Below are 9135 nucleotides of genomic sequence, written 5' to 3' on the forward strand. Positions count from 1 at the left end.
AGCACTTTGATTGCACAATCTACGCCGTTCATGCATCTGAGTGTTCTGAGCTGGCACACATCCGGCGCTCTAAATGCACGCATAATCTTCTCTTCAGCAGTGAAATATTCTCTGATAAGCTCTCGAATAGATGACAATGGAGGTGCTTTCTTTTATGATATTCTCTTTTATATACAACGTCACAGACTCTTTAGTTAGTACTCGAAAGACAGCCGAGGTCTAGTAAAATCTTTTCAGACTATTACCTAAAAACATCCGTACAAATGTAAAAGAACTCAGAACTCTACAATTAGAAGCTGTCAGTATGCAGCAAGAACCTTCAATTTCCCTCTGAAACCTCTTTTAACTCTTCCTGTACACTCCCTTCCGAATGCTAAATTGCAGAAATAAGTCGTGTCTAATGGATTGTGCTCTTCGAAGGTCATCATGGAGATAATTGCAGCTCCCGGATCCGACCCGGTATGAAAGAACCCAACTCTTGGTTCTGCGGGTTCTCCGCATACGCCACGTGGTACGCTGCGACGCAAGCCTGAGGCCACGCCATGGCAATCCTAGTCTGCGATGGGAACATGCAAGCTATACTATATAAACGAACCTGTTTGCAGAAATGCTCTAAAGAAACGATGCAAAGAATGGTACAGAGCTTTATTACCAAGAAGTAGCCCGCGAAGAACGCATACACCACCGTCGCCGTTGCGTACCTCTTCTCCACCGCCATCATCCACGATCCCGCCACGATCGCCGCCGCCGAACCGACCCCCGTCGCGGCGAGGAAGCAAAACGACCCGGTGAGATCCAAATCCACGAGCCTCCTCATCCCCTGCTTCCCGAACAAATCCCACACGACCCTCGAGGCTTCTCCGAACCCCTTCTGATACGCCCCGACGTGGACGAAACCCCACCTATTCCCCCTCGTCACCATGCTATCCGCCATCCCGAGACAGCAACTCGTGCACGAGAACAAGAACTCGTCTGAGTCACCGGTGAGCAACCCCATGGCTCGTGCCGAGGCGCGCGCCGTTGTAACGAAGGGCGCCGCCGCAGCGCCCATGCACACGTCGCCGAGCGCCCGAGTGGTCGCGTCCCAGAACGCCTCGCTGGCACTGCTCCCGTCGTCCGTCGTGATCCCTGCGTGCGCCAGCCGTGCCACCGCCACGTGCACCGCGTACTTGATCACCTGCATAGGTATACGGATAAGGATTCGGATTGAGAGGGTTAAGCAAATCTATGCAGATTTTTACCTGCATGGTCCATGTTAAGCTAAGCAGCAGCAGCACCACGTAGAGCGGAGCAAAGCGAGAGCTCTTGTCCGCCGTAACGCCGCCGACTCCAATAACCCATAGCGACGCATATGAAATTCCGGCGAGGAAGGCGACAGCGACGTACTTAATCGTAGAGAGCGGCACCCTTGAGAGCTCGATCGATTTGTAGAGGACGTCGTACGCGTGGTGAAGCCGGGGGACGACCCAACAGGCGTAGAGTGATTGGGTCACCGTCAACACGATGGCAACGGCGGCGACGGCGAGGTCTACGCTGGTGCCGGAGGCTAGGAGGAGGACAGCGGCGCCGCAGGATAGCATGGGGGAGAGCCAGAGGGAAGTCTTGAGGGAGGAGACTTGGTGCCGGAGGGTGGCGACGAGGGCGAGGAGGGCGAGGAGGGAGGAGGTGCCGACGGAGGCGAGCAGTGGGGGAAAGAAGTGGATGGGGCGGAAGACGGGGCGGCGGTGGAGAGAGCTGTGGATGGCGAGGAAGGTGATGAGGGTGACGATTGCGAGGAGGTGAACGAAGAAGAGGAGCTTGGCGACGGTGGCTGCGACGGTGGTGGTGGTGGGCGGCGGCGGAACAGAAGGGGAGGCTGTGTCCACTTGGAAGGACGCGGACGCCTGGGAAAGAGTAATAAGGGATTACAGAGATGTAAAAATTACTCAAGGATTTCACACTCCAATCATAAGAAACTGTCATTTTATACTTTAAATATGGGAAAAAGGTGGTCCATAGCAAGCCATTAAAGCCCAAAGAGCCCGACGAGCTCTCCAATGATTGGATGAGCACTAATTAGAGAAGCACATTGATAGGTACAACTCAACGGAGAGGATCAAAATCCCATTACTTACAATCCTATCAAGAATATTCAAGAGTCAATTTGCTCATCTTTTATAACAGAGGCCAAAGAGGTGTTTAGCTCAATACAACTCCTTTACTCGACAATACTATAAAAAAAAATTGTTCTTCTTGTTAACAGAAACCTAAGTAAATCATTTTTTACATAAATGGTCCGAAGTCAAGCCGCACCTAATCCATGAACAATAAACTATATAAATTAGGTGGTCAACGATTCCACTTAATCTGGAACGAAGAAAACAGATGATCTTGCTTTATCCCTTAATTTCGATGCATTAGAACTGCAAGAGATGGCGAATTTGGGAAGAGTGAAAGAACATTGTGATTCGATTCTGGGTTGCAGTGGAGAACGAAGAGAACCAAATTAACCCAAGACTCTTGAAGCAAGAAAGCGGAAGGAAGAAGAAGAAGAAGAAGAAGAAGAAGAAGAAGAAGAGATTAGAATTCTCACCTGGGATGGTCTAATCTGACTCATCCTTGCAGGATTGCTAATGTTTACATGAACATCACCATCTCCTCCTTGCTTCCGCATTACCTGCGCTCTCCTCTGTTCTCTCCTCTCTCTTCTCTTTTTCTCTTCTCTCTCCTCACTTATCTCTTTTCTTTTTCTTTGGCTTTTCTTTTTCTTTTGGTCTCGAATTTATAACTCGTAACTTCCACGATCGAAGCGAAAACGGACGCCAAAGGAGGTCGCAGCAATAGTAGTACAAGTAGTAGTCGTCTTGCGTCCAAGAGCACGGCTCCCAACTACTCCCTCCCGCTATAAGACTATTTATTCCGTTACAGAAAGGTAAGCTTACCTAAATAGCACGCGATGACTTGGGCAATAATAAAAGAAAAAGAAGAAGAAGAAGTTGGTAAGATTACTGACGGTTACCAGAACTCTCGTAGTCACGTTGACGAGGGAGTACTGGAAACGCGACAGCTTGAGGAGCAAGTTGTTTAGTTGTTGAGACGAGAGGTTACGGTTATTGTGGAGCAGCTTTTGATCATTTTAATTATCTACGCTAAATTACTCTTAAGTAGAGATTAGTTCTTCAAACCACTCCTAATTATTTAATAATCTAAGTGCCGGGCAAACGGGCTCTATTATCAATAAATAAAAAGAAAGACTAACTAGCTTGGATTAAATCCAAAGTCAAGTTTTGGAGGAAAATAAAAAGGAAAAGAAAATTGATCAGATGGGTACGCAATTCATTTTGTGTGGTCCAATGGGTGTGGATGGTTAATTAAGGCTTTGCCGTGCAAGTCTTCGACAATAATCTATTATTTTTCTTCACGAATTGACGCAAACGTGTAACGTTATATGGTTTCCAAAGAGGGAAACCAAGATACAATAATTTTTTCTGAAGAAATTATTAAATATATCGGATTTTCAGTGCAAGCAATCTTGTGTGCACGAACTGCATCGTTAAATATACAACGTGTGTGTATATATATATATATATATAAAAACATCCGTAGACCATAAATCATTCGTTCAATAAGCTCGTTACACCCTACTCAGGTGGATCATCAGTCTTGACATTACAAATATGAAGTTGAAAGGCTAAACCAGCTAGGTGGTGGGCCTGTAGTTGTTTGTCTCTACTTGTTTATCTCACCCTAGCTCTGGGTATTGTTGATAAGTCCAGATACATACCAAGAGAGATTGAAGTCGTCTCCTATTATAACATTCACCATCTACTGGCAGTCAGAATAGAGCAACGACACTTTCTTTCCTCTATAAATCGACCCGTTGTATCTCTGATGTGTCCAGAATGCACGTGCATTGGATCCCCATTCTTATTTATATCGGTCTGAATTGTAATGGTTGGAATTCACGTGCCTCCTTGCTCCACTATATGCTGTAGCACCTGTAACTTTTTTGGTACTAATTTACTTGTTATATTAAAATAGGTGTTTGTTTTGCTATAGGTTTTAAATTATTTATTAAACTACTATAGTTTACCATTTATATGCTGCTGTTTCGCATTTTAAATTATTTTTAATTTTCTCGCGGGTAATTTACTTCGAAATATATTTGATAATTTATAAAGTGTTAATAAGTTTTAGAAGGAAGAATAATAAACTCCATCAAAATTCCCATACATATAATTTTATAAATAGATTATGAGATTATAAGGCTAAGATTAAATAATTAGGCTAACCATTACAAAAGAATTACAATGAATTAAGACTATGTACATTCAATTCTCTGATAATTTTTGTATCATTTATAGAGGAATTCAAGCCACAATTTATATATGTTGATCTGCTTTTAGCGCTGTGATTAAAAAATTGCCAAACATGAGAGGATTTGAAACTATTCATAAAACCATTGAGCCTAAAAGAAATGTTCCTTTCACAAAGGGTTCGGATGTGCCAATATTTTTAATGCGGTGGTCCTAAAACCGACCATAATTATCTTGCACGTATTAAATTTACCCTGAAAAATAGTTGTGAAGTGGCACAGTGGCAGAGAACAGCTGCAGACATCCTACAGATGCTGCAACGGTCATTAAATCAATAAATAAATAATAAATAAACAGATCCATTTCATCCGACCACTAAAAAAAAGGGACTACAGATAACCCAATAGGAAATAAAACTCGAACGCAAACCGCTACAGGATCCGATCCGATAAGGACGGCAGCCTCCGGAAGAAGTTAAACGAAGCCGAGGGCATATCGTCCCTAAACCTGGGATGCCTCAGGTAGTAAAACCCCATCCCGAGCACTAACACCTTGATTGGTACAGCGTAGAACACCAAGGAGGCGAGGAAGCAGAACACGACAAAGATCCCCGTGGCACGCGGGTCCCGCCAGCTCAGCAACCCCTCGATCCTCTCCCCCTGGGCCGCCACGTCGCCCAGAAGCGTCTGGGCCCTGGCCGCCACGGCCCGTAGCCGGTCGTACCGCTGCCTCACCACGTCGGCGGCACGGCTCGACGGGAACCCGTCGAACTCCTCATCCAGCTCATCCGACCCCACCGCGTCAACGTGGGATAGCCTTGGGTCGGGACCGGTGGGCTCCCTTGGCCGGACCCGGTAGCGCCAGACCAGGATTAAGAAGAGGTAGAGGAAGAGGGTGGACAGGATCAACTGGGGGCAGAGGACGACGGCGACGAGGAGCACGTGCACCAGCACGGTTGTGGAGGGGTGGGCCCACGTTCGGACCCCGTGTGCCCACCGGGCCAGTCCGGCGAAGCGGGAGAGGCAGCCCACGACCCGGAACCAATTCGCCCTGCTCCGGCGCATGCTCCACACGTGCGCGTCTGTGTCGAGGAGGTACTGGACCACCTCCGGGCCCAGCGGCGGCTCGGACCGGGCGAGCCGAGCTGAGACGGTCCGCATCGCGGTGTGGCGGAGGACGTCTTGCTGGGCTGGGCCGAGCGGGCGGACGTAGTGCATGCGTGGCAGGAGCGGGCTGGTGTAGGCCTGGATCAGGTTAAGCCAGGACGGGCAGCTGAACCGGATGGCGAGCTCGATCTCCCCCATCTTCTTCGCCCCGACCGGATGGACCGCCATGAGCGGGTAGGAGTTGGCGTACACCCGGTTCGTGTCCAGCGTGGAGAGCCGGATCCGGACCTTCCCGATCCGCACGTCCTTGGCCGGCTCGGTCTGTTTGAACCGGGCGTTGTCGAAGACGGCGATCGTGAGCACCGTGCACGGGTCGAACACGTCCCAAGCGTACTGCTCGTTCCACCGCGGGTTGAACTGGTCTATTATGGTTCGCGTCCGGGCCCACTTAGGCCCGTATTTGAGCACCACGTAGGCGTCCGTGGACCCACTCGACCCGTCCTTCGCCACCTTCATCGGCACGAGATTGGCTGCGCCCCGAACGCCGACCTCCAGTAGCCCGATGGGCGGCTTCGAGAGGTGCTTCGAGGCCGCCCGCACGTCGCTCGCCACGTGCACCGCCTCGTCCAGTACGTGGTACCCGCCCTCCAGGCAGACCCGCACGTGCACCCTTCCGGCGTAGGGGCGGGCTTCGTCGCCGGCGAGGTTGAGCCATCGGGAGGGCGGCTCGGCGCGGTCGTCGATCCTGCGATGGACGGTGGAGATCGGAACCTTGGCCTGGCCCACGGACTGGCCCGCAGTGGCGTCCTCGACCACGATAGTCAGATGCGGGTCGAACGGCTCGGCGGCGACGAACAGGAGGTCCTCGTTCCAGCTCGGGTTGGCAGAGCTGGAGGCTGAGCCCATCGAGACCCGACCCGTTTTGAACACCTGAGATCCCAGCTGGGCTTTCACGTATAGGTCCGACCCGGTAGAGCCAACGGGTCGGGGCTTCGGATCGGATAGCGGAGGCAGCCGCAGGTCCTGGGTTTGGATTACCGTCAGCCGCAGATACCAGAGCTTGGGGGAGAGGTACGCCTTGGATCGGGTATGCACAATGAGGCCGCCCGAATCCGACTGCCACGCCTCCTGGAACGCCTCGTCCGCCTGGGTCCCGACCCAGACGGCTAGCATGACGTCACAACCCGGGGAGCCCTCGGTGGGGCCCTCGAGGGTGTACCACTGGGGAGCAAGCGGGCTATCGGGCGCCGCCCTCTTAGGGATCTCTTGGAGGTCGAAGGAGACGGATCCGAGAGCCGCGTCCGGGACGGGCTTGTCGCCGTCGGGCTTCTTCTCCTCGTACACGGACACCTCGAGCGCCGTGGAGTTGAGGCTGGCCTTGTGGAAGGCAAAGACCTGGTCCCAGTCACCGCTCTTCACAGTTCGGGTGCGGACGCTGTGGCTGCCGATGACCAGGTTGGCGTAAGTGGTCTTCTCTGAGTCCGCGCCTGAATGCTTCGCCTTGAGGAGACGGACGAAGAGGTAAGGGACCCGATCCACGAGGTCGTACGAGCAGCCGCCGTTGCCTCTCTCGGATGCGGAGGGGGCGCGAATCTCGAGGTCTCCGTTGTAGCCGGTCTGCTGCGGATCCTTAGCAGGGGAAGGCGGGGCAGGAGACGGAGCGTCCGCCTCCTTCTTTTTCTTCTCCTCCTCCTCCTTCGGTTTGGCAGCCGCCGCCTCGGTTTTTAGTTTCTCTGCCGACTTCTTCTTCTCCTCTTCTTTGGGAGCGGAGGACTTATTCTTGTCCTCCGTTTTTGCTTCCTCTGCTTTCTTCTCCTCCGCCACCGGCTTCTTCTCTTCCTCCGCCGGTTTCTTCTCCACCGTCTCGGGTTTCTTCTCGTCGGTGACCGGTTTTTCCTCCGATTTCGTCTCTGCCGCTGCAGGAGCGGCTTCCGCACTAGCTGTTGGAGGACCCTCGTCGACAAACGAGACCTTGAGTCCGATCTCGCCTTTAATCTGCGAAAAGACACTCCTTTTCTCCAACGGATAGTAGATCAAAGTCTCGGATCCGGCTTTTGCAAAGCTGGAGCCCGAGATTTTAACCTTCCCGAGGAAAGTGCTACGCTTCCCAGTTTTTTTGTCGTTGTAGACGTTGAGCTCGAGGATCTCGTTCGCCATGGATTCAGGGTCGTGGACTAAGAACTCAAGCTTCTCATCCCACTGGGGATTGAGATCTCTTAACTTGGTCTTCGTCCGCCGACGCTGCCCGTCGAAGTCAACGATCGCGTAGGCGCTCGCCGTGCCCTGGCCATCCTTGGGCATTAGATTGCGAGCGTTGCACACCTCCACCACTAGCCTCCGGCTTCCCACAGCCTCCCCCATGGATTCCGGCGACTAAAATCCGACCTTTCTTAAAAAAATCTTCGACGATCTAAAAATGTAACAATCACAGCTTTTTGATCGAGATTTGAAGAGAGAAATCTAGAATCTCTTGGGAAGAGAAGAGAGTTGGGAATCCGACCGTTTGGTTTCTAGTATGTGGGGGAAGTAAAGCGTATGGGGGGGTTTTAAAACGGACCGGGACCATCCACGTCAGCACAAAGCCACGTCGGTTTCACAGGCACCACGTGGGCGCATCGGAGTGAGCAATACGGAGCGCTGTCGGTTAGTGAGTTCTAAGGCGAAGTGGATGTTGCGGACCCACCCAACTCATCTTATTAACCAAAACGCCACTGACCATTCCTCAGCACGCTCTTCAACGGCGAGTGACCGTTACACTTCGGCGCCGCCGGGAATCCCTCTCGGTGCTCCCCGATTCTAAGTGGCAGAACAGTAATTTCCCACGACAACAACGACGTGGGGTTCTGCACCGCAGCTCCCAACCGTGAACTACGAACGCAGAAATTTCCTCTGCAGGTACCTATACGTGGTGGCGTACGATTGAATGTGCGATAGATTACATCCCGCGCTAAAAAGCTGGGAAAAAGTTAAAATCTTTATTGGTACAAGGAGCCATTCACAGGGTGCCAAGTAACCCAAATCGCAGCTCTTGGCTGGTTGTTCCTTACGGGTGGCACCACCGGCCACGGCCAGTTAATGCTCTGGGAATTGGAACGTTAGGCTTTTTGCAGCATAAGATTTCAGTAGTTGTGTTGTCTTGCAAACAAAAAAAATAATAACTTTTTATATAATAAAGCAAAGTTGAATAAAGTTTTATTATATAATGTAGTCATGGGGCATTTTGTCTCATAGTTTACATTTGCAGGCATAAGCCAATTAGCCTCGTGGAGTCTTGGAGCATTGGATCTTGTCCATATCCATGGAGGTATTCATTCCACTGAGGAGATGTTGTTTTAGGATGTGATACAAATGATAAATGGTTCTAACTTATGGGACCCCAACGGTTACATAGTTAAAAAGTAAAAAAAGGAGGATTTTTAATTTTTTACCGTGGGAAATTGGGGGCACTTTATTGAATATAGCTAGTGGCATGATACATACTAGTATCGATTTGTATTAATAATTGCATTTATTTAACACATTGACTCTTTTAACTATAGAATACCTTTAAAATACTTCTTTTGTTGGTTATCTATTACATTTTTTTTAGTTAAATGGTATTATATCAGTGTCATGTAATTAATTTTAGATCTTTGAAAAATAATTTTACTCTTAGAAAAATAAAATAGTCATTAAGATATTTTTTATACTTTATGGAGGGTTTAAAAAATATATAATATCAATTTTTACTAACT

General features: G+C 49.9%; 2 protein-coding genes across 2 annotated transcripts; both read right to left on the reverse strand.

Annotated features, from left to right (window-relative positions):
- Nucleotides 1-136: 136 nt before the first annotated feature.
- On the reverse strand, nucleotides 137-2813 carry LOC140762251 (uncharacterized). Its single transcript, XM_073099929.1, has 4 exons — nucleotides 2573-2813; nucleotides 1242-1883; nucleotides 653-1177; nucleotides 137-556 (listed from the first exon to the last, which is right to left on the reverse strand). Exons 1-4 carry the CDS (start codon nucleotides 2651-2653, stop codon nucleotides 425-427), a joined length of 1380 nt encoding a protein of 459 aa, XP_072956030.1. The 5' UTR covers nucleotides 2654-2813; the 3' UTR covers nucleotides 137-424.
- Nucleotides 2814-4538: 1725 nt separating this feature from the next.
- On the reverse strand, nucleotides 4539-7909 carry LOC140761916 (multiple C2 domain and transmembrane region protein 14). The gene has a single exon (XM_073099446.1). It carries the CDS (start codon nucleotides 7760-7762, stop codon nucleotides 4727-4729), a length of 3036 nt encoding a protein of 1011 aa, XP_072955547.1. The 5' UTR covers nucleotides 7763-7909; the 3' UTR covers nucleotides 4539-4726.
- Between the last annotated feature and the right edge of the window lie 1226 nt (nucleotides 7910-9135).

The sequence above is a fragment of the Typha angustifolia genome, chromosome 7, assembly GCF_048772165.1.
Source record: "Typha angustifolia cultivar Huaian chromosome 7, ASM4877216v1, whole genome shotgun sequence".
NCBI classification, from domain to species: Eukaryota; Viridiplantae; Streptophyta; class Magnoliopsida; order Poales; family Typhaceae; genus Typha; species Typha angustifolia.

Excerpts from the sequence above, each read along its gene's own strand:
- LOC140762251 (XM_073099929.1), bottom strand. The coding sequence starts at position 2,653 with ATGCGGAAGCAAGGAGGAGATGGTGATGTTCATGTAAACATTAGCAAT. Across the intron at positions 1,884-2,572 it reads GTCAGATTAGACCATCCCAG|GCGTCCGCGTCCTTCCAAGT; the intron begins GTGAGAATTCTA and ends ACTCTTTCCCAG. Across the intron at positions 1,178-1,241 it reads GCTTAACATGGACCATGCAG|GTGATCAAGTACGCGGTGCA; the intron begins GTAAAAATCTGC and ends ATACCTATGCAG.
- LOC140761916 (XM_073099446.1), bottom strand. The coding sequence starts at position 7,762 with ATGGGGGAGGCTGTGGGAAGCCGGAGGCTAGTGGTGGAGGTGTGCAAC.